The sequence below is a fragment of the Anolis sagrei genome, chromosome Y (genome assembly GCF_037176765.1).
Source record: "Anolis sagrei isolate rAnoSag1 chromosome Y, rAnoSag1.mat, whole genome shotgun sequence".
Lineage (NCBI taxonomy): Eukaryota > Metazoa > Chordata > Lepidosauria > Squamata > Dactyloidae > Anolis > Anolis sagrei.
In genome coordinates this window covers 28,617,100-28,643,170 of record NC_090035.1, presented here as the reverse complement: position 1 = coordinate 28,643,170, position 26,071 = coordinate 28,617,100, and the positions used below count along the sequence as shown (strand labels likewise).

The window sequence follows — 26,071 nt, the reverse complement described above, 5'->3', positions numbered from 1 at the left end:
CTCCTTGAAAAAAGGTAGAAGAAAATGTACCCACTCACATCACCACATCTAGAGTTATTTTACATTGTAAGCAGAAAGCATCTATAACTCCCACCACTCAGGAGACACCAAAGAGGAGGAGACTCCAATGACATTGCAGGTTATAGCGACCACCATGAACACGTCCAAAGGCCCTGCCAAATGTCCTCTACAAACACCATAGTGCCCACCACCCAAGTGAAGGCTTTTATTCGGGGACTATTCCATCCTAGATTTTATGTGTTTCCTACACCACAGACATCCCAGTGTTCCTTTCTCTCTCCATTGCTGTGGAATTTGCGACTCCACCCACTGCCTTTTCCTTAACCCTTTCCTATTCTTTTCTATGTTGCACAGCATAGAAGTTGTAGTTCACCTACATCTAGAGCACACTATAAACCCAAAGAATGATGGATCAGGACCAAACTTGGCATGCATACCTCATATATCCAAATATGAACAACTGGTGGGTTTTGAGGGGAATCTGCCTGGACATTTTGGAATTGTGGGTACTGGGATTTATAGCTCACCTGCATCAATGAGCACTCTGAACTCCACTAAAGATGGAAATGGACCAAACTTGGCACATAGAGCTCCCATGACCAGCAAAGAAAATATTGGAGGTCTTTGGGGAAAATTCTCCTTGATTTGGTGGAGTTGTAGTTCACCTACATCCAGACAGCACTGTGAACCCAAACACTGATGGATCTGGACCAAACTTGGCACACACACACCTCATATGCCAAAATTTGATTACTGGAGGGGTTTGGAGGGAACTGACCTTCTTTTCTGGGAGTTGTAGTTTATTGATGTATTTTTAATAAGGTAGATAGTTAAACTGGCCAAGTCTACTAATTTTGCCCCCCGATATTCTTGATCATAGTTATTTACGACTTGTTTCATAAAGATACCTTGCTCTAATCATAGAAGGGTATATATTAAAATCTTAGTTGGCATAGTTAAATGAGAATGCTTAAAAGTGCTGTAGTACTGATCAAGAACACCAGCAAATGGGCTTTAAGTCAAGGTTGGGAATTGTGCAGCCCTCCTGATGATTATGAACTGCAACTCCCAGCAACCTTAGCCACAATAGCCACTGGTGAGAAATGCTGGGACCTGCAGATCAATAGCCTTTGGTGGCTTACGTAACTCCCACATCTAGTTTATGCCAAAAACTTCAGCAGATCCTTTCAATAGGAAGGTTCACTTACAGGTCACAGTGTAGGAACAGATATAGAACCAGCTTTCAAAAAGAAAAAAAAACAGGCCTCTTATTCACAAACACTACAAAAATGATTGATCCTGAAACAAGAACATAAAGCCCAGTCCTCTTCTTATACATGGATTCATGGAAACAACCCCCAGTAGCAATTAACTACCAGAGGGCTCTCAGTCAGGTATGTGTAGGGTAAGTAATAGCAGGAGCACAGAATCATTTTGAAGCTACTGTGATTCAAGGAGAAAGCCCTGCAGAAGAGAAGGAGAACAGCTGCATGGCATTTTAGCAAGTTCTAGGCTACGCTCTGAATCATGGACTGGGATGGTTTACGCTGCAGCCCTTCCAAAACTGCACGAAGAATTGCGGCGGCTGCCACGGCCCCAGGATCCGGCTGCTCTAGGCGGGCTGAACTGATGTAACTGGCTCTGCCGGCAGCAGCTTCCATGTTCTTTGTAGATTCAGCAGCAACTTCAGCCTCCTGTACAGCTTTGGCCAGGATCTGCAATGCATTTGCTTTTGGTTTCTTTAGATCTCTGAGTACTACAGCAGCAGCACAAAGTGAATCCAGCATGGTCCTATCTCCAGGTGCTGCTCCTCCATACCTCATCATGGCCTTAATACCTGCGTCCATAGCTAATGACCAGTATGGCAAGTCATCACTAAGCCGTAGGGGCTGAGCAGCTGCTGTTAGAAACAGTCCATAGAGCACGCCTGAAGAACCCCCCATCTTCTCCAGCAATAGCTTTGCAAGGGAAGAGAGCAGCTTAGAGGGCTGAGCTGGCAGAGGTTTTGCTTCCATCCATTCCTGGATTGCTCCGGCTGCCCGTGCGTGTGTGCTGCCACAGTCCCCATCACCTGCAGCCCGATCCAGATCATTCAGCTGCTCCTGTAGGCTCAGCAGTCTGTCACAGACCTTCTCTAGAACTTGCCTCACATAGGGGGAGGGTGGCACTTGTGGTGGAAAAGACTCCTCTTCCTCAAGGTCCTCCTTCGGTGCTATCCTCTCTCTTTTCTGGCCTGAGACGGACACTTTGGCAGGTTGTGACCAGGCAACAGCTGTAGTATCTGAATCAAGGAGACTCAAGATCTCATCATCCACAAGCAGAAGGGTAAGGGAAACACCTGCCATCTCCAATGCAGTCATAAAAGAGCCAACAAAAGCCCGGGCAATATGAACACCCTTTTTTTCAAGATACCGTACTGCAGATCCAGCCACTACTCCCAACTCCAAATATGATAATCCACCCAGATTATTTACTGCCAAGACTACAGGTGCACCAGACTTGAGCTGCAAATGTGAGTCACTAGAATGACTTGTCATGTGATTCAACATTATCTTCACAATTAGATCTGCTGAGGTCATTTTCATCCTGCGCACACCAGCTTCACCATGAATTCCCAAGCCGAGTTCAAGCTCATCATCAGCAAGCTGGAAGGTGGGCATTGATCCTGGGACACTGCAGGGGGACAGACTCACACCTAGGGTGCCCATTTGGCTTTTGACAGCAGTAACTTTTTGAACGATTTCCTTCAGACTAACCCCTGCTTCAGCAAGAGCCCCAGCTACCTTCTGTATAAGCACTGTGCCACATAGTCCTCTCCTGCCAGCCTTCTTCTGTTTGGTGAAAGCAGAGTCATCCCCAACCACCACCATGTCCACATCAGCCCCTTCTGCCCGTGCCTGTTCCAATGCCAGCCCAAAGTTCAGGCGGTCCCCAGTATAGTTCTTCACTATCAGCAATGTCCCAAGTGCTCCAGCTTCTTTCATAGCCTGAATTGCTGCTAAAATGCTACCAACTGCAGGAGAAGTAAATACTGGGCCAGCTACTACTCCACTGAGCATTCCCTTTCCAATGTATCCTGCATGTGCAGGCTCATGTCCCAATCCACCTCCAGAAATCAATGCCACTTTGCCCTGCAGGTTTTCCAAGTCAGCACGCAATGCCACTCTGTGTCCTTGCAGGATCTGAAGATGAGGGTTGCATGCCACTATCCCAGCCAATGAATCATCTGCACAACCCAGGATTGTGTTCACTAGCTTTTTTGAGACCTGCATGTTGTCAGGAGGAGCTGCGCCGGGGGACAGAGAGGGAGGCCAGGCGGCTCTTCGGAAGGCGACACCTTCGAGGAGGCGGAGGGAGGGAGGGAGGGAGGGAGGGAGGGAGGGAGAGGCTCGCGCTCTGGACTCCAAACTCCGCTTGGCTGGAGTACGAAACACGCGCCCCCGGAATCGTAGTTTATTCATAACTAGAGAAAAGGTGACCTGCACCGATGATGGACCTGGACCAAACTGGCACACAGAACCCCCATAACTAACTCAACATACTGGAGGAGTTTGACTCACCATAGTGGGAGTTTTAGTTTATCCTGCAGCCAGAGATCACACTGAACCCCACCAATAATGCATTTAGACCAAACTTGCCCAACATGACAAACTTTAACTATTGATGGAATTTAAGAGAATTGACCTGGCATGATGTGAGTTGTAGGTCACCCACAACCTTATGCATTTTGTATAATTAAAAAAATGACTTTTTGAAATAACCTGGGCAATACTGGATACCCAAGCTAGTAAATAATAAAATATGAGTTTAGTAATTTCTTCTACTTATGGTAATTTCAGGGGCATCATACACACACACACACACACACACACACATACATACACATACATATAAAATATTAAAATGTATTATATAAATATAAATGATTAAAATATATAATACCTAATATAAATATTAAAATTATTAAAACAGAATATATCGATATTAAAAACATTAAAATAGAATATAACATTTCAAATATGAAAATATTTTAAATATCTTTAAAATAAAAACTTTCCTGTGGAAACAGGCCTTCCCTAAAGGAGAATGAATGCTAGACCGATTGTGTGCAATACTTGAACGATCTGGACTTTTGGCAATAGACCTGACTACGGCGTAAGTGAATTAATCACTAGATGAGGTTTTTAACCTTTTGAAAGTTTTAATTGTGGATTTTTTTCGTTTTGATTTTTATTGCATTTGATGTGGGTTTTATAGTTTTTTTCGATGGAAATGTGTTTATTATAGGATTGTTGATTATCACAGCAGCATTTGACACAGTCGACCACAATCTCTTGACCCACCGCCTTGCTGTTTCTGGAATCAGGAGGACAGCTTTAAACTGGCTGTCCTCCTTTCTTCACAACCGTGGACAGCGAGTGGAGAGGGGAGGCCTGGTCTCTGAGAGGTCCCCTCTATCTTGTGGAGTTCCTCAGGGGGCCATTCTCTCCCCTCTGTTGTTTAACATCTATATGCAACCACTTGCTCAGCTGGTTCGAGGTTTTGGGCTTGAGTGTTATCAGTATGCCAATGACACTCAGCTGGTGCTGAAGATGGAAGGCCGACCGGACTCTGTACCCGATTGTTTCCATCAGTGCCTCAAGGCCGTTACTGGATGGCTACGTGCCAGCAGGTTGAGGGTGAATCCAGCAAAGACGGAGATCCTATGGCTGGGTGGACCAGGCAGTGGGGACATCCATCTGCCCACCTTGGATGGCGAGGCGTTACGCCCGTCATCGTTGGTAAAGAGTCTGGGAGTCCTTTTGGACCCTCTGCTGACAATGGAGGCCCAGGTCTCCGCCGTGAGCAGAACCGCCTTCTTTCACCTGCGGCAGGCTAGACGGCTGGCCCCCTACCTGTCCAGGGACGACCTAGCTACGGTGATCCAGGCCACGGTCATCTCAAGACTGGACTACTGTAACGCCCTCTACATTGGCCTCCCTTTGTCGGTGATTCGGAAGCTCAAGTTGGTACAAAACGCAGCTGCTCGGCTTCTTGCGGGAATTCCGATGAGATGCCACATAACACCAATCCTACTACAGCTGCATTGGTTACCAATTGAGCACCGGATCACTTTCAAAGTGATGGTACTCACCTTTAAGTCCTTGCATGGTCTGGGACCAATGTATCTGAGGGATCGTCTCACCCCCTACCAACCCCAGAGATCCCTCCGTTCTGAGGACCAAGATCTATTGGAAGTCCCCAGTGTCAAGACCTTGCGTCTAACGGCAACCAGACGTAGAGCCTTCACAGCAGTGGCGCCATCAGTCTGGAATGCTCTGCCACCTGAAGTTCATGCCCTGCGGGACTTACCAGCTTTCCGCAGGGCATGTAAGACATACCTGTTCCGACAGGCTTTTAATGTTTGATACTGTTGTTTTTAAATTGTTTTAAATTGCTTTTAAACTTTGTTAGATTTTAGCTATTCTTGTAAGCCGCTCCGAGCCCCAGGGGAGTGGCGGTGTATAAGTTTAAATAATAAATAAATAAATAAATGGTATGTGATGCCTTTGCTTTTTATATGTTGTTTGCTGCTTTGAGTCCCGATGCGAGAGAAAAGCAGAACAGAAACAAACAAACAAATAATAATAATGATAATAATAATAAATTTTCCTGTATCAGGAGCGACTTGAGAAACTGCAAGTCGCTTCTGGTGTGAGAGAATTGACCATTTGCAGAGGACACCTGGATGTTTTGATGTTTAACCATCCCTGTGGGAGGCTTCTCTCATATCCCCGCATGCAGAGCTGGAGCTGACAGAGGGAGCTCATCTGTGCTCTCCCTAGATTCGAACCTCCGACCTGTGAGTCTTCAGTCCTGTCGGCACAAGGGTTTAACCCATTGGGCCACCAGAGGATCTTATATAATAATAATAATTGTGATGATGTGTAAGTTTTATTTCTTTGGTTATGTGTAGTTTGGACAGTGGTTTAGGGATGATAAGTATGGGGGATTATGTTTTGTGGGAGAGGGTGGCTTGGTGTTAGCTGAGTTGCCATAGCAACAGGGGCAGAGCCAACTGCCTCTTCATGAGGCAGGTGTGTTTTAAAAAGTCAGTCAGTGGCCGGAGAGCGACTGAGAGAACACTGGGTCTCAGGGTGGAGATTCAGGGAATGTGTCTGTAGCCAGTGTGCTATATTATTTATTATTTATACGCTTGTATACCGCTAATATCTCAGTGACTCATTGTGGTTTACAACACTTAAAAAACAGTATTCAGTTTAAAAGCATAAAACACATATACAATACAAATTATTGGGCCACCAATAATAATCCCATGCATCTCGTAACTGGAATCGCAATCCAAAATTCGTCGTCCATGATTACCAATCCTTTAGTCATCAAAATTTGTTGCAACGGATTAACCGAATGCTTGTTTAAACATCCATGTCTTCAATCTCTTCCGAAACACCATCAGCGAGGAGGCTGATCGTACCTCTATGGGGAGGGTGTTCCAAAGCCGAGGGGCCACCATAGAAAAGGCCCTGTCTCTCGTTCCCGCCAGCCGCACTTGTGAAGCCGGCGGGATAGAGAGCAGGGTCTCCCCAGATGATCTTAGGGTCCTGGTGGGCTGATAGGCTGAGATACGTTCGGATAGATAAGTTGGGCCAGAACCGTTTAGGGCTTTAAAGGCCAACGCCAGCACTTTGAATTGAGCCCGGTAGCATATCGGCAGCCAGTGGAGCTGGTGCAGCAGAGGAGTTGTGTGCTCCCTGCGCCCCGCTCCTGTTAGTATCATGGCTGCCGCCCGTTGGACTAATTGGAGCTTCCGGGCTGTCTTCAAAGGCAACCCCACGTAGAGAGCATTGCAGTAGTCAAGGCGGGATGTAACCAGAGCGTGGACTACCGTGGCTAAGTCAGACTTCCCAAGGTACGGTCGCAGTTGGCACACAAGTTTTAACTGTGCGAATGCTCCCCTGGTCACCGCCGAAACCTGGGGTTCCAGGCTCAGCGATGAGTCCAGGATCACACCCAAACTGTGAACCTGCGTCTTCAGGGGGTGTGCGACCCCGTCTAACACAGGCTGTAACCCTATACCCTGTTCGACCTTGCGACTAACCAGGAGTACCTCTGTCTTGTTTGGATTCAATTTCAATTTGTTCGCCCCCATCCAGACCGTCACAGCGGCCAAGCACCGGTTCAGGACCTCGACAGCCTCCTTAGTAGCAGGTGGAAAGGAGTGACAGAGTTGAACATCATCTGCGTACAGATGACATCGCACTCCGAAACTCCGGATGATCTCGCCCAGCAGCTTCATGTAGATGTTAAACAACATGGGAGACAGTATTGAACCCTGAGGAACCCCACAAGACAAATGTTGTGGGGTTGAACAGGAGTCTGCCAGTAACACCTTCTGAGACCGACCCTCGAGGAATGAGCGGAGCCACTGCAGAACAGTACCTCCAAGACCCATCCCCGCGAGGCGTCCCAGAAGGATACCGTGGTCGACAGTATCGAAGGCCGCTGAGAGGTCGAGCAGCACCAACAGGGACACACTCCCCCTGTCGAGCTCCCGACGCAGATCATCCACTAAGGCGATCAAAGCTGTCTCAGTACCATGCCCCGGCCTAAAGCCAGACTGTGCCGGATCCAGATAATCCATGTCTACCAAGAATGCCTGGAGTTGTGAGGCCACCACACGTTCCATGACTTTGCCCAAAACGGGGAGATTGGAAACAGGCCGATAGTTGAAGAATTGAGTGGGGTCCAGTGATGGTTTCTTCAACAGCGGTTTTATCACAGCTTGCTTTAAGCTGGCTGGAATTTAGCCCTCCCGAAGGGAGGCATTAACCACCACCTTCACCCACTCGAAAATTCCCAATAGCACACTATAGCAATTCCCTATAGCACACTATAGCTTAGTTGTTATATTAGGGCAGTTGTCCAGAAGGATTACATCTGCTTAAAGAAACTTCTTGAAGACTGTGCCTGAGATTACTCATGAAACATTATTATTGTAACCATCAAGATTTGTACCTCTTTTGAAGAAACAGTTAAACTTATTATACTGCTGTTAAAATAAACTTGTTACTGTTCTCCTCAAGTCTTGCCTGATACAGTTTCTTCTAAGTTGAACAGCCTGCAATACTAAAGTCAGCCAGTAACAGTCCCTTTATAAAATAGTTCCTAGACTGATATTGATCGTTGCCCGGCTTCCCTCATAGATTAGGTGACAGTGGGTGCTTTATCACGCGCACCTTCACAATTGGTGGCATTCGGTGGCATTAAAACGGTCATCGTTACAATTGGTGGCAGCAGTTTAACGACCCCTTTACATTTGGTGGCAAGTGATGGGATTCGTGTAACATCTGATTTAGTGCCTAAGGTTGCCTAAAGGGAAAAATCCTGAGATAAAAGTTGGAGCCAAAGATGGCGGCTAAAAAGCAAGGCAAAGTAACAAAGGAGGTTGAGGCTTATCAAGAAGAGGGAAGCTCAGACTCAGACCAAACTCCTACATCTGAGTTACAGTACAAATATCAACTAGAGTTAAGGAAATTGGAAATTGAGGCACAGGACAGGGCAAGACTGGCAGAAATGGAAGCCCAAAAGAGACAGGCAGAAATGGAAGCCCAAAGGGCACAAATGGAGTTTGAGGAGAGGGAAAAAATCAGACAAGCGGAGGAGAGAGTTAGGCAGGCTGAATTACGGAAAATGGAATTAGAAATTGAAAAACAACGGTTAACTCTCCCTCAGACACAAGTAAATATACAGGAGATACCAGAGGAGATCCCTATGGATCATATTTTGAGAAAATTCCCAAGATACTATAAAGAAGACAATATCGAAAAGTTCTTAATTTCCTTCGAACAATGTTGTAAAGACTTTAATGTGGCTGAGGAAAAATGGATGGCATATTTAAGGCCACAGATTTGTGGTAAACTCCTGGAGATTTACAGTGACATGGCAGAGACAGAACATAGAGATTACTCTAAGTTTAAATGAGAAGTCCAACAGAAATTGTAGCTGACACCTGAATTTTATAGGATGAAGTTCAGGACGATCAAAAAAGAAAAATATGAGAGTTATTCTCAATTAGCTTCCAAGCAGGCACAATACTTTGAGAGCTGGATCAAAGGTGCTGAGGTAAATGACTTCCAGCAGCTCAAAAACTTAATTCAAAAGGAGCAGTTTTATCAACAGGTCCCCCTTGATTATAAATGGATTATACAGGATAGAAACCCTGAAACTTCAACACAAGCAGCTATCATGGTGGACCAGTTGATTACTTTAAAGGAAGGATTTAAAGAAGAAGGAGTCAAAAAGGAAACAAGACAATCCCAACCGCCATTAAAAAAATCCCCTCACAGTCAGCCAGGGAGAGGCTTTTCAGTAGAAAACACCGCCTGGAGGATGGCAGGCGCCATGCAGCCTAACAGTGCTGAGGGAAATAAGGCTTGTTTTCATTGTGGAAAATTAGGACATTTTACAAGTTCCAATGTAATCTCCTGAAAAAAGAGAAGTCCACCTTCTTCATTAGAGAAAGAAATACCCCTGGAAAAGAAATGGAACCCAGTGCTAAGAAGGATTGCACTGAGCTGGTTCAAAAGGGGGAACAGATTGAAAAACAGTGTTTGTTTGTGGTACTAAACACAGTCCCAAATGACTATTTGGAACCCATCAAAATAGATGGAAACCTGTTACATGGATGGAGAGACACGGGTTCCGAAGTTTGTGTAATTCATCCAAAGATGGTACCTGAGAAGTATCAAAATCCTACTTCTCAGATTAATTAAAAAGGTTTAGAACCAGCGATTACTTCAAACGTGGTCTCTTTGCCTATAAAATATGGCAATTGGACAGGCATGTGGGATTTTGCCATAAGTTCAGAGATCCCTTACTCATGCTTGATTGGAAATGACCTGGCCAGAAGGATTAAAAAAATATCAGAGATATCTAAAGAGGGAAAAGACCTGACTGTGGAACAGACTGGAGAACAAAACACTTCATGTTTACCCATCTGTCAACCTCTGGGGCAGAAACCTAAAGCAAGCTCTATTATAACTGAGTTAGTTCAAGGGACGAAAGGAGAAATTTTTTTTTCTAAAGAACAAAAGGCTGATGACACACTCCAGACCTTGTTTGATACAACTCAAACCGAAAGGACAGAGTTAACCCCAGAGAAACCAAACCGATTTGTAATTAAAAATGTTCTATACAGGGAAGTTTCCACAAGTCTCCAGCTGTTTCTTACACCCAAATTGTGGTACCTCAGAAGTATCGTGGGCACCTCATGCAGATGGCACATGCCAGCCCACAAGGAGGTCACATGGGAATTAGGCGCACTACCCAGCGCATTGCAAAAAACTTCCTTTGGCCCGGCATGTACCAACAAATTAAGGACTTTTGTCAATCTTGTGACACTTGCCAGAGGATCAGTTCCGGCCAAGACAAAACAAAAGCTCAATTGATCCCCATGCCAATTATCGGCGAACCTTTCTTTAGAGTTGGTATTGACATTGTGGGCCCTCTGCCAAAGCCAAGTCGGAGAGGCAGCAAATATGTCTTAACGATGATGGACTATGCCACTCGTTACCCGGAAGCTGTGGCATTGTCTAATATAGAAACTACCACAGTGGCAAATGCTCTACTGGCCATATGGGGAAGGACAGGGTATCCGAAGGAATTAATATCTGATTTGGGGACTCAATTCACCTCGAGACTAATGGAGAAGTTACTGGAGATATGTGGTATTAAACATTTAACATCCACTGCATACCATCCACAAACCAATGGGCTTGTAGAAAATTTTAACAAGACCTTGGTGAGAATGATTAAGGCATACAGTCAACAACATCCAAATGACTGGGATGTAAAATTACACCAACTTCTTTTTGCCTATAGAGAGATCCCCCAAGAAAGCACTGGATACAGTCCGTTTGAGCTACTATATGGCAGGCGTGTATGAGGCCCACTGGATCTGGTGAAAGAGTTTTGGGAGGCGTATCTGGAGCGGGAGCCTGTTCCAGTAACCAGATACCTCCAGGATCTTCAGTCCACGTTGGAGAGGGCAAGGAACATCGCCAAAGGCAATATTGCAGCAGCCCAGCAGAAACAGAAGTCAAGATATGATCTGTCATCACGATGCAGAAATTTCAACATAGGAGATGAAGTCCTTTATCTCACTCTGGCAAAGTCCAATAAACTTCAATTAGACTGGACCGGTCCATGGAAGGTGATCAAGAAACACAGTAGTGTCAACTACTTGATCTTTGATGAACAGACTGCTAGTGAAAGACTGGTGCATGTTAATATGTTGAAACCCTATGTAAATAAGATTGCTAATGTATATATGGTTATAACTGTTGAAGAGACAGGGACATTTTCTTTCTGGGAAGGAAATAGGAAAGCTTATGGTAATATTGACCAGGTAAAAATTGATGAAGAATTATCCCAGGAACAACGAACCCAGATTAAAAAGTTACTTAAGAAGTATAATCAATTGTTCTCAGATCTTCCAGGAAGGGTAACAGGAGTTCACCATCGAATCCTTACCGGTGACTCCCCCCCTATAGCTTCATCTCCATATAGAGTCACGGGGAAGCTAACCAAATATATTGAAAGGGAGAGAAAAGAAATACTAGAAATGGGTGTTATCGTTCCATCTAATAGCCCATGGGTATCACCTATTGTACTAGTCCAAAAACCAGACAACACCATACGGTTCTGTGTGGATTATAGGCTCCTAAACAAGGTCACACAACCTGATAACTATCCAATGCCCCGGTTAGATGACTTATTGGAGAGGATAGAGAGAGCCAATTATATTAGTAGCCTAGACTTAACAAAAGGATTTTGGCAAGTACCTATGGCTCCCCAAGACCAAGAGAAGACTGCCTTTAGAACTCATGAAGGGTTATATGAGTTCACCACTTTACCCTTTGGTTTAAGGAATAGTCCAGCCACATTCCAACGGTTAGTGGATAGTGTACTTAGGGGAATGGGAGACTTTTGCGTTGCATATATGGACGATATTGGAATCTTTAGTACCACAGGGGAAGGCCATTTAAAACACGTTGAGCAAGTATTGCATCGGTTACAGGAGGCAGGTTTAACAATCAAAGCCCCTAAGTGCCACATGGGTAACCGCACCACCAAATACTTAGGACATATTGTGGGTTGTGGTATCATTGGGCCAGAACCTACCAAGGTTGAAGCCATACATCAGTGGCCAATACCCAAGACAAAGAAACAAGTAAGATCATTTCTTGGGTTGGCAGGATATTATCGGAAATTTATCCCATCCTTTAGTACTTTAGCGGTGCCTTTGACTAATCTTACACGAAAGAGTTGCCCTAATCAAGTACTTTGGACTGCAGAATGTCAAAGGTCAATGGACCAGATAAAACAGGCCATAACCTCACGATCCGTATTAAGAGCCCCAGACTTTGATAAACCCTTTACTTTAACATGTGATGCATCCAAAACTGGGTTGGGGGCGGTATTAAGCCAATTAGATCAAGAAGGAGAGAGTCATCCTATTCTATTTTTAAGTAAAAAGCTATTGCCCAGAGAATGTAGTTTGTCTACTATTGAGAAGGAATGTCTAGCTATAATATGGTCCATAAAGAAATTGCGGCCCTATTTATGGGGAAGAAGGTTTACCCTTCAAACGGATCATGCCCCATTAAAATGGCTGGATAACACCAAAAGCACCAACAACAAACTTTTACGGTGGAGTTTATCATTGCAAGATTATACCTTTGATATAGAGAATGTAAAAGGTAGAACCAATGTTGTTGCGGACTCACTTTCCAGGATGCCTTAACCAGTGTTATTAGATAACTGATCAAAATATGGTTTGTATATAGTTATATGATGTTGGTATTATCCAAATTATTTTTGACCATTCCAGTTGGTAGAAAAGTCAAAAATAATCCCTATGGGCTGGGAGGTGTGACGATGTGTAAGTTTTATTTCTTTGGTTATGTGTAGTTTGGACAGTGGTTTAGGGATGGTAAGTATGGGAGATTATGTTTTGTGGGAGAGGGTGGCTTGGTGTTAGCTGAGTTGCCATAGCAACAGGGGCGGAGCCAACTGCCTCTTCATGAGGCAGGTGTGTTTTAAAAAGTCAGTCAGTGGCCGGAGAGCGACTGAGAGAACACTGGGAGATTCAGGGAATGTGTCTGTAGCCAGTGTGCTATAGGGAATTCTGTGAAAATAAGCCTTTTAGCTTAGTTGTTATATTAGGGCAGTTGTCCAGAAGGATTACATCTGCTTAAAGAAACTTCTTGAAGACTGTGCCTGAGATTACTCATGAAACATCACTATTGTAATCATCAAGATTTGTACCTCTTTTGAAGAAACAGTTAAACTTATTATACTGCTGTTAAAATAAACTTGTTATTGTTCTCCTCAAGTCTTGCCTGATACAGTTTCTTCTAAGTTGAACAGCCTGCAATACTAAAGTCAGCCAGAAACAGTCCCTTTATAAAATAGTTCCTAGGCTGATATTGATCGTTGCCCGGCTTCCCTCATAGATTAGGTGACAGTGGGTGCTTTATCACGCACACCTTCACAATTGGTGGCATTCGGTGGCATTAAAACGGTCATCGTTACAATTGGTGGCAGCAGTTTAACGACCCCTTTATAATAATAGTGATAATGATAATGATAATGATAATAATAATAATAATAATAATAATAATAATAATAATAGATGGTGCAAATGTAAAAAATAGAAATAAGGGAAAAATACAAAATATGAGTTTGCAATTTTTTCCCTGTATGCATGGTGACTTTGGAGAAAAAATTAAAATGCATTATATAAATGTGAAATATGTCAATATTAAAACAATAAAAAGAGGATTTATAAATATTAAAAATAATAAAAAATATTAAAAATATATTAATATGAAAGCAATTGAAATAAAATAAAGCAAAATGTATGAGTTTGTCCATTTTCCCTACGTTTGGAGAGTTTGGGGACATTCTCTCTCTCTTTCTATATATATATGGATACCATATATATATAATATGGTCTTAGGAATATATCATTCTCTGAGCTGTAGAAGGGGAATTTCTCCCTGCAATCCCCTGCCTACCTTTCTTTCTTCCCTCCTCCTGACTCACCTTTTCCTCCGCCATCCTCCTCCGTTTCTCCTGAAATCCAAGAGCAGCCCAGCTTTCTCTCCACCCGCCGCCGGTGCCTCTGTTCGGGAAGGAAAAGAAAGGGACCCTCGCGCCCCTCTAAGGCCTGCCGGCGCGCTTTAGCCAATCAGAGGGCCCCCGGCACGCCTACCACGACGCCAGGACACACCCCCTTCCTGGGGAAGAAGAAGCGGCCCACGACGTGAAGCCCCGCCCACCGACGCAAGACACGCCCCCTCCAGCAGAGCAGGTTGCAAATCAGCTGGGATGGGCAGGGGTCCTTTATTGTAGGAGTCTATTACTATTACGATTATTCTATTGCAGTTGTTATTTATATTAAATGCTAATTGTGTGTGTTGTTCATTCGTTCAGTCGTCTCCGACTCTTCGTGACCTCATGGACCAGCCCACGCCAGAGCTCCCTGTCGGCCGTCACCACCCCCAGCTCCTTCAAGGTCAGTCCAGTCACTTCAAGGATGCCATCCATCCATTTTGCCCTTGGTCGGCCCCTCTTCCTTTTGCCTTCCACTTTCCCCAGCATAATTGTCTTCTCTAGGCTTTCCTGTCTCCTCATGATGTGGCCAAAGTACTTCAACTTTGTCTCTAGTATCTTTCCCTCCAGTGAGCAGTTGGGCTTTATTTCCTGGAGGATGGACTGGTTGGATCTTCTTGCAGTCCAAGGCACTCTCAGAACTTTCCTCCAACACCACAGCTCAAAAGCATCGATCTTCCTTCGCTCAGCCTTCCCTAAGGTCCAGCTCTCACATCCGTAGGTTACTACAGGGAAGACTATGGCTTTGACTAGGCAGATCTTTGTTGCCAGTCTGATGTCTCTACTCTTTACTATTTTATCGAGACTGGACATTGCTCTCCTCCCAAGAAGTAAGCGTCTTCTGATTTCCTGGCTACAGTCTGCATCTGCAGTAATCTTTGCACCTAGAAATACAAAGTCTGTCACGGCCTGTACGGTTTCTCCCTCTATTTTCCAGTTGTCAATCATTCTTGTTGCCATAATCTTGTTTTTTTTTTTACTTTTAGCTGCAACCCGGCTTTTGCGCTTTCTTCTTTCACCTTGATTAGAAGGCTCCTCAGCTCCTCCTCGCTTTTGGCCATCAGAGTGGTGTCATCTGCATATCTGAGGTTGTTAACGTTTCTTCCAGCAATTTTTACCCCAGCTTTGCATTCATCCAGCCCCGCACATCGCATGATGTGTTCTACATACATGTTAAATAGGTTGGGTGATAGTATGCAGCCTTGCCGTACGCCTTTCCCAATCTTGAACCAGTCTGTTGTTCCGTGGTCAGTTCTTACTGTTGCTACTTGGTCCTTGTACAGGTTCCCCAGAAGAGAGACCAGGTGGCTTGGGATGCCCATCCCACTAAGAACTTGCCACAATGTATTATGATCCACACAGTCAAAGGATTTAGAATAGTCAATGAAGCAGAAGTAGATGTTTTTCTGAAACTCCCTGCCTTTCTCCATTATCCAGCGGATATTGGCAATCTGGTCTCTCGTTCCTCTGCCTTTTCTAAACTCAGCTTGAACATCTGGCAACTCTTGCTCCATGTATTGCTGGAGTCTTCCTTGCAGGATCTTGAGCATTACCTTACTGGCATGAGAAATAAGGGCCACTGTACGGAAGTTTGAGCAGTCTTTCGCATTTCCCTTTTTTGATATGGGGATATAAGTTGATTTTTTCCAGTCTGATGGCCATTCTTGTGTTTTCCATATTTGCTGGCATATGGCATGGATCACCTTGACAGCATCATCTTTTAAGATTTTAAACAGTTCAGCTGGGATCCCGTCTTCCCCTGCTGCCTTGTTGTTAGCAATGCTTCTTAAGGCCCATTCAACCTCACTCCTCAGGATGTCTGGTTCTAATTCATTCACCACACCGTCAAAACTATCCTCAATATTATTATCCTTCCTATACAGATCTTCTGTATAGTCTCGCCACCTTCTCTTGATCTCTTCAGCTTCTGTTAGGTCCCTGCCATCTTTGTTTCTTATCATACCAATTTTTGCCTGAAATTTACCTCCAATGTTTCTAATTTTCTGGAAGAGGTCTCTTGTCTTTCCTATTCTGTTGTCTTCTTCCACTTCCATGCATTGCTTATTTAAAAATAGTTCCTTATCTCTTCTGGCTAACTTCTGGAATTGCGCATTTAACTGGGCATATCTCCCCTTATTGTGTGTGTGTGTGTGTATATATATATATATATATATATATATATATATATATATATATTATTCTATTGCAGCTGTTTTATATATATTAAATGCTGTGTGTGTTTGTGTATATATATGTATGTATAGGTATGTTGCATATCACCTATTATTTTTGTTATTTGCAGCTATTATATATACACATACTATTTAATCTCCCCATTGAGACAAAACATTTAATCTCAATATATAATTATACTGAAATTCAAACTGCCCTTTCCTTGTTATCTTTCAAGAACCAGTTGAAGACCTACCAGTTCAAGCAAGGTTTTAACAAATGAATTCCATTGCTAATGGCAATTTGCATACAGCTTAGCAAAATATACTATTCAATTGATGAGTCTCCACAATAATTGTAATTGGTTTTAAATGTTTTTAATGCTTAATATTTATTTATTTATATCTTATTAATATATGGACATTATTATGCTTTGCGTAATTTTTGTCTTGTATCTTATGTTAAATGCACTTTGATTTGTATTGCATTATATTGTGAGCCACTTTGGGTCCCGTTAGGGAGAAAAGCAGGATATAAATAAAGATTATGATTATTATTATTATTATTTATATTAATTATTATATTATTATATTAATAATCATAATCTTTATTTATATTCCGCTTTTCTCCCTAATGGAGAAACACCTCAGCAATGATCAATGATCAAGGGTCTGGAGAACAAGCCCTATGAGGAGCGGTTTAAGGAGCTGGGCATGTTTAGCCTGAAGAAGAGAAAGCTGAGAGGAGACATGATAGCCATGCATAAATACGTGAGAGGAAACCACAGGGAAGAGGGAGCAAGCTTGTTTTCTGCTTCCCTGGAGACTAGGACGCGAAACAATGGCTTCAAACTACAAGAAAGGAGATTCCATCTGAACATGAGGAAGAACTTCCTGACTGTGAGAGCCATTCAGCAGTGGAACTCTCTGCCTCGAAGTGTGGTGGAGGCTCCTTCTTTGGAAGCTTTTAAACAGAGGCTGGATGGCCATCTGTCAGGGGTGATTTGAAAATGCAATATTCCTGCTTCTTGGCAGGGGGTTGGACTGGATGGCCCATGAGGTCTCTTCCAACTCTTTGATTCTATGATTCTAAGCGAGAGTCCAAAAGTCCAAAGTCCAAAAGCCAGTGAAATCCACAAGCATGTGGACAATTTCAACAGAAAGGAAGAAACCATGAAAATGAACAAAATCTGGCTACCAGTATTAAAAAACTCAAACATTACAACAGCAAAACAACAGAGGGGAAACTAACAGGCACATAAAATCACTCTCACCAAAAGATTCCCCCCGGCACTTCCAAGCCATTGAATGCTAATCAAGGTGATCAGCTGAAACATTCACAGTTAGCCCCAGCAGACAAAAGTCCTTTGTCTCACCCTGGTCATTCCACAGATATATAAACCCATTTTTCCTAGTTCCAACAGACCTCACTACCTCTGAGGATGCTTGCCATAGATGCAGGCGAAACGTCAGGAGAAAAATTGCCTCCAGAACATGGCCATATAGCCCGGAAAAAACTACAACAACCAGTGATTCTGGCCATGAAAGCCTTCGACAATACATTGAACATGTCTACGGGGAGAAACTGTTCTAAGACACACGGAAATTGGAAAAACTAAGGACCAGGAAAGCACATCTACTGTGCTCCCTGACTTTCCTTCTACACTGCAGAGACACAGATACCATCCCACAATTTCTCGCAGCCAAAAGGACTTTCAAAACACCACAGGCTCATCGGATCTATGACCGCCTGGAACGCAACCTCTTACGAGAGAGAATTCACACCATCCACAAAGAACTTGCAAACACAGACAAGGAACTGCTGTACCTCCATATCAACATCAGCCAGAAGATGAATTTCCAGGACTGGGACAAAATAGACAACCTCACTTACAGGAAAATGGAGAAAAACATGGCTGTCCACACCAACAGACAAAAAGAAAAATTCCAGAAACACCAAAAGCAATAGCCGAAACCAGAACTGGATACATCACGGACCATCATCAACCTGACAGACAGACAACTCTCTGAAGACCAAATATCCATACTAGCGAAAGGATGAAATTTTGCTGCCACCAGGATCCCAGTAGAAAACATCATTGCCAATGTCGAATCAGCAATTTATCGCCTCCCCGAGGAAGAAGCAGAAGAAGTAAGAGGGGAAACAGCAAGGATCCTGAAAAACGCAAAACTTCCCTCCAGTAAAACTACAAGGAAGGAAAGACAAGCCATCAGAGACCTCAACTCAGATCCTGACATCCTCATTCTCCCAGCAGACAAGGGGAATGCCACAGTAATCATGCATACAGAACAATACAAGGAGAAGGTCAGAAAACTCCTGGATCCTACGATATACAAAAAACTTAAACAAGACCCAACTTCCAAAATAACCAGAAAAACCAACACTCTGATTAAGAACTCCTCAATCAACTTCGACATATGACAACAGCTATGTAAATTGGAAGCCCTTCCACCTAGGCTTTATGGACTCCCAAAAATCCATAAGGACTCCACTTTGCTCAGACCCGTCGTGAGTGCCATTGGATCCCCCACATATGACTTAGCAAAATTTCTTGCTGCACACTTACAAAGCCATATTGGGCTCACTACACACTACATCAAGGACTCAGCCCACTTCATTGAAAAAATCAGCAATCTCAAGCTAAATACCAACAACAAACTGATCAGCTTCGATGTGGTATCTCTATTTACCATGGTCCCGGTAGCAGACACCATGGCGCTCATCAACCAGAGGTTCCCAGAAGACATCACAGCTCTGTTTCACCATTGCCTCACCACCAGTTCCTTACAGTGGGACAATGAGTTCTATGAACAGAAAGATGGAGTAGCTATGGGGAGCCCTCTCAGCCCGGTCATAGCTAACTTCTACATGGAACGCTTTGAAAAACAAGCCCTGGAAACAGCAACCAAAAAGCCCACGATATGGTTCAGATATGTGGATGACACCTTCACTATTTGGAGCCACGGAGAAGAAGAACTCAACAGGTTCCTGGAACATCTTAACAGCATCCACCCAAACATCCAATTCACAATGGAAAAAGAAAATGAAGGAAGACTGCCTTTTCTAGATGTCCTAGTCATCCGCAAACCAGATCAACAATTGGGTCACACCGTTTACAGAAAACCCACACACACGGATAGATATCTACATAAAAACTCCAACCATCACCCAAGTCAAAAAAGAAGCACCATTAAAGCCTTGGCAGACCGTGCAAAAAGAATCTGCGAACCCCACCTTCTCCAAGATGAACTGAACTACCTGAACTGGGCTCTACAGGCCAATGGATACTCCACCTCAGACATCAGAAGAGCTGCAAGACCAAAAACAAGCCACGAGAGTAAAGATGAAAATCCACCCAGAGGAAAAGTGTTCTTGCCATACATCAAGGGAACCACTGACCGCATAGGGAAACTGATGAGGAAACACAACATACACTTACAGACCCACCAAGAAAATCCAACAAATGCTACGTTCAGCAAAGGACAAGAGGGATCCTCTCACCTCTGCAGGAGTCTACCGTGTACCATGCAGCTGTGGACAAGTCTACATAGGGACCACCAAACGCAGCGCCCAGACACGCGTCAAGGAACATGAAAGGCACTGCAAACTACTCCAACCAGAGAAATCAGCCATAGCAGAGCACCTGATGAACCAACCTGGACACAGCATATTATTTGAGAACACAGAAGTGCTGGACCACTCTCACAACCACCATGTCAGACTACACAGAGAAACCATTGAAATCCACAAGCATGTGGACAATTTCAACAGAAAGGAAGAAACCATGAAAATGAACAAAATCTGGCTACCAGTATTAAAAAACTCAAAAATTACAACAGCAAAACAACAGAAGGGAAACAAACAGGCACATAAAATCACTCTCAACAAAAGATTCCCCCCAGGCACTTCCAAGCCATTGAATGCTAATCAAGGTGATCAGCTGAAACATTCACAGCTAGCCCCAGCAGACAAAAGTCCTTTGTCTCAACCTGGTCATTCCACAGATATATAAACCCATTTTTCCTACTTCCAACAGAACTCACTACCTCTGAGGATGCTTGCCATAGATGCAGGCGAAACATCAGGAGAAAAATTGCCTCCAGAACATGGCCATATAGCCCGGAAAAACCTACAACAACCCAGTGATTGCGGCCATGAAAGCCTTCGACAATACATAGTCCAAAAGTGGCTTGCTAAAACCCAGAACCTGATATTTAGTCATTTTTTTTTAATTTAGAGCATTTATATCCTGTCCTATTCTCAACCTCCTAAGCGGGACTCAGGGTAGTTAGAGGGACTCATGGCAGCCAAATTAGAGACTCCCCTCTGGGCATCCAGAAGACTGGGCAACTTGGAAGGCACTAAACAGACTGTGCTCTGGCACCACAAGATACAGAGCCAACCTTAAGAAATGGGCTACAAAGTAGAAACCACAACATGTGAGTGTGGAGAAGAGCAAACCACAGACTACCACATGAACAATGGAGGACCTTCTTATAGCAACACTAGGGGCACTCGAAGTGGCCAGCTACTAGTCAAAGGACATTTAATATAATGCCAAGTTTCTAAACTTTGTGTTTTTTAATGCATTACAACTGTACCCTTTGTTCACCCCTGATACAATTAATAATAATAATAATAATAATAATAATAATAATAATAATAATAATATGTATTGTCAAAGTTTTGCAATATTCCATTATTTCTAAAGTGTCAATAAGTAATTATAAGGATCAGGATGACCCCAGCAGCAAGTATTAACGATTTAATAACCTGGCCAGCCAGGCTGGGGTAGCTGAAAGAGTAATAAAAAAACACAAGCCTCTTTATTAGTGTTATTGTTGTCAGAGTGTTGAGCTGTTGAAGATAGAGATTCGAAGTTTGAAGGATTAAAGAAGAAAACCAGACAGAAGCTAATACTATGGAGAAGGTATGAACTGACTGGGAGTGTTGGAAAGAAGGGCTAGAGAAGAGTCAAGAACAGGCACAAGACAACTTCAGCCCTCTTGGTGTTTTGGACTTCAACTGCCACAATTCCACTGTTTTGAATATTCCTCATCTGAGTTAAGAAATTGGTATCCAGATCTTAACAGACTGCTGTTGTTAAAAGCTTCCAGCTTGGAAACAGAACATCCCTTTGGAAATGTGGACTGACAAGGACAGCATTTTCACTTTTAGTTGCCAAAATGTTGTGCTCACATCCGATTCCTACCATGAAAACCAATGCTAACTACATGAAAACCAATGCTGAAGGAATATTATTTCCTCTTTCCCCATGTTTTAAACCCAAGACAGGTTGTCTGGAACATCCATTTTACTTATGTCCCAAATATCAAGTCAGTCAAAGAATCCTTGACAGCATTGAGAGTCTCCCCAACTGAGGCAGTGATGCATCCATAGATAGCTATGCAGAACTACTAAAAACCGAGGTACTTAACCTACAGCCAGAAAAAAGTACTTTGGTTTTTCAAAGGAAATACGAAGGACACTGGGTTTTCCATTCAGTTGGAGGTCTAAGTCTCCAGTTCAGATATCTGACAGCTATACTTTCCTTGACTGTTTTATTCTTCCAAAGCTGCAGAATGAGGGAAACATGCTGGTTTGTATGAAGCAACCCAGAGGCATCCATCCAAGAGGGTGTGCTTGTTGCTTAGTTTATGAACGGATCGGGAATGTCAGTCTTCCAAAAAGAAATGAAAAAAGCACTGAGAGATGTGTCTTCTCCTTACAACCAGGTCTTTGTGCTTCTGACTAGGCCTGGGTAACAACGGAAAAATTTGTTTCTAAAATCGATTTGGTTTTTTTGGGTTATTTTGCATTTCGATATTTAAAAGAATTCCGAAATTTTCCTTAAAAAAGTTCGATATTTACGAAATTTCATAAATGGTAAAAAATTACAAAACAATAACGAAACAATAACAAATCAATTCATTAATGGCGGCCGTGATCGCGCAATACGCTAAAAAAACTTCTGAAGCTTCCCTCTCCCTCTGTTGTTGACTGTTGGTGTGATATTATAATTCTTTTTCACTAATTAAACAAAAAACAACTATAAAACTTGCCCCAGACATGCGGAAATAATAACGAAACGACCTCAAACCAATAACAAAACGAATACATAACGAAATACGAAGCATTTACGAAACGAATTGAAAAATTCGTTTCATTTTTAAGTTGCTCCAGAATGGTTCGTTATCGCTTCATTAACAAAAAAAATAACGAATTTTTAAGTAATTACGAATTAACGAAACGAAACCGCCCAGCCCTACTTCTGACTACAAATCTGTGTTTGGAAAAAGTCACGGTCGAAACCTGGAGCCTTTGGCGGTGGAGAAGTTTATGCCAGCTTGTCAGAAGGATCCTTCGAAGAAGTGCTTTGGGTTTGTAGATCCTGCCCGCTGTTCTCGCTTGGAGGAGGAGGAGGCGGTGGTGGCGGCGGCCACGTTGTCTTCTGATGGAGATGGCTGGGAATTAAAAATATTTAAAAGAGACATCAACCCCAAAACATTGTCAAAAGAAACTGTAGACAAAATCAACTCAACTCCCATGACTATGTTCTCCCAGCACTCAAATTAGAGTTTCAGGGCATTTTTGCACATTTGGGGGGCTATACATAGGGCTTTCAGATGAAATTCACCTCATTGGGGAATTCAGGGTATTTGAGGTGTCTACGAAGGTACCTTAGGGTCACAGAGACACCATCAGGTGACTATCCATGACCCTCAGGCCACACTTTCCATAACCTTGGTCTCACCAAAAACACCAATGTGGCAATGTGTTATCAAAGGTTTTTGTGGCCGGAATCACTGGGTTGTTGTGAGTTTTCCTGGCTATATGATCATGTTCATCTCTCTGAGGATGCCTGCCACAGATGTGGGAGAAACATCAGGAGAGAATGCTTCTGGAACATGGCCATACAGCCCGGAAAACTCACAGCAACCAACCAATGTGGCATTTTCCCTTTGTACTTAGGGAAGTCTAAGCCGTTCTGCTGCAGGAACCCTTTGCTTCACTCACTCACAGTGGATAGTAAATCCAACTTATTTCCAAGCTGCCACGGATATACTTGTGTGCAAGAATATTGCTGCTTCATATGGAAAAGGGATTGAGAAGCAAAAATTTCACACAGCTGAAGGAAGAGATGCAACAGCGAAAGCATTCTGTCTCCGGAAACAGTGGGAGCCTTGGCAGATCCTCAAAGGCATTTCCAATTACACTCGCCTCCCACAAAGAGCCTTTGATATCTCCAATAACTCAGAGGGGAGGACAAAATATATTGACCCTTGTGCAAACAATAACCAAGATGGATTGGAGGACCGTTCATTTGCAGTTTCTGGTGCTTCAAAGATGTTCAGCTATTGTCTAACTCTGGCTGCATGTCTGCTTGCAAAAGGCTAAATATATGTAATCACATTAGCCTTCATCCAAGCAGAAGGGAAATTGTTAGGGACACATTGGGTAACAAAATTCATACTGGACTAGACCTAACAGGTCTTCCAAACAATTATCCACATAGTCCCAAGATTGTGTTCTTTTTAGATGGCTGGGACAACCATTGAATGTATCTCATTGTATTTCTGCTGGATGCATTTTCACAAAAAGTGGTGACAGCTACTCAGAACAATGTTCTCTTTCATACAATCACAGATTTCAGCATTTTACAATTCTACAAAACAATTTGTAGAAATTGGAATAATTGGTTCTGCAGCTACAATTTGATTTTGCATCCAAACACTCCTGCGGACATGTGGCCTTTTTACATAATATTTTCCTTAGGATCAGGAAATATCCTATATTAAGCTGCTCAATGGGAAAGGGTTTTTACTAGGGCTGGGTGGTTTCATTCGTTAATTTCATAATTCGTTATTAATTTGTATTTAAATTAGCTTACGATCCGATATTGAGCCATGCAGGAGCAATTAAAAATCGAAACAAATTTTTCAATTTATTTCGTAATTGTTTCGAAATTGTTTCGTAATTGTTTCGTAATTGTTTACGTATGTCTGGTGCAAGTTTTAGGGTTGTTGTTTGTTTTATCAGTGATAAAAAATAAATTATCACACCAACAGTCAACAACAGAGGGAGAGGGAAGCTTCAGAAGTTCCCCCTGTCCCATTTGGAGGGGGGTTTTTTTGCATATTGCGCAATCGCGTCCGCCATTAACGAATCGATTCATAATTGTTTCATAATTTACAAAATTTCGTATATTTCGAACTTCTTTAAAGAAAAATTTCGGAATTCTTTTAAAAAACGAAACGCAAAAACCCCCTAAAAACGAATCGAGTTTAGAAACAAATTTTCCCGTGGTTACCCAGCCCTAGTTTTTACTTGTTATCTTTATGCTGAAGTACTTTTAGAGCTTTCTAAGTCAGTTTCTCAATCTGGGGGTGGATTTACAAGGGGGTTTCAAAGGGGTCACCACAGATCATCAGAAAACATATATTTCTGATGGTCTTAGGAACCCCTTTGGCAGAGAAGACTGAAGATTTCTCTGCCTGTCCTTCTCTTCCTTTTGGGAAACAGATAGCGAATCCTGCCACCAAAAGTCCTTCTCCACTGTGATTGGCTGGCCTTTCAGCAAAGGGAGGGCTCTTTCTGAGACTCCAAGCAGGGAGGGAAGAGCAGGCATGATCAGTGCATGGCAGCGTGGTGTGCATGTGTGGGAAAGGGAGAGTGTGCAAGGCTGGCGAGAGGCTCACACCAGCGAGTCCCTTCAAGGAATGGGGGTTCTGTGTGGGAAGTTTGGCCCAGTTCTATCATTGGTAGGGTTCAGAATGCTCTTTGATTATAGGTGAACTAAAATTGCAGTAACTACATCTCCCAAATGTCAAGGTCTATTTTCTCCAAACTCCACCAATGTTTACATTTGGGCATATTGAGTACTCGTATCAAGTTTGGTCTAGATCCATCTTTGTTTGAGTCCACAGTGCTCCCTGGATGTAGGTGAATGACAACTCCCAAACTCAAGGTTAGTGCCCACCAAACTCTTTCAGTATTTTCTGTTGATCATGGGAGTTCTTTGTGCCAAGCTTGGTTCAGTTTCATCATTGGTGGAGTTCAGATGACAAAATCAACCCATCCACACCCACACCCCCCACAACCTCACCAATATTCAAATTTGGGCATATTGGGTATTTGTGCCAAATTTGATTAAATTAATGAAAATACATCCTGCATATCAGATATTTACATTGCGATTCATAACAGTAGCAAAATTACAGTTATGAAGTAGCAATGAAAATAATTTTATGGTTGAGTTTCATCACAACATGAGGAATGGTATTAAGGGGTCGCAGCATTAGGAAGGTTGAGAAACACTGTCCTAAGGCAAGAGTCATCATTATGATCCAATTACAATGATAATTTGAACTACCTGGTTTCATATCTACTAGGCCTGGGTAACAATGGAAAAATTTGTTTCTAAAATCGATTTGTATTTGGGGGGGTTTTTTTGTTTCGATATTTAAAATAATTACAAAATTTTCCCTTAAAAAAGTTCGATATTTACGAAATTTCGTAAATGTGAAAAAAATTACAAAACATTAACGAATTGATTTCCGAAACAATAACGAATCGAATCGTTAATGGCAGACGCGACCGCGAAATACGCTAAAAAACCTCCAAAAACTTCTGAAGCTTCCCTCTCCCTCTGTTGTTGACTGTTGGTGTGATATTATAA

The 26,071-nt window shown here is 42.9% G+C and overlaps 1 protein-coding gene and 1 pseudogene across 1 annotated transcript in view; both read right to left on the bottom strand.

The window, feature by feature from the left end:
- Positions 1-812: 812 nt before the first annotated feature.
- LOC137095352 (triokinase/FMN cyclase pseudogene) lies at positions 813-3,392 on the bottom strand (annotated as a pseudogene).
- A 19,187-nt stretch (positions 3,393-22,579) lies between these two features.
- The window catches only part of LOC137095076 (syntaxin-binding protein 4-like), a 152,578-nt gene continuing 149,086 nt past the window's right edge, over positions 22,580-26,071 (bottom strand). The window contains exon 22 of the mRNA XM_067461284.1: positions 22,580-22,856. Within this exon, the coding sequence (XP_067317385.1) occupies positions 22,730-22,856 (127 nt within the window). The 3' untranslated portion in view covers positions 22,580-22,729. The remainder of the gene's footprint in view (positions 22,857-26,071) is intronic.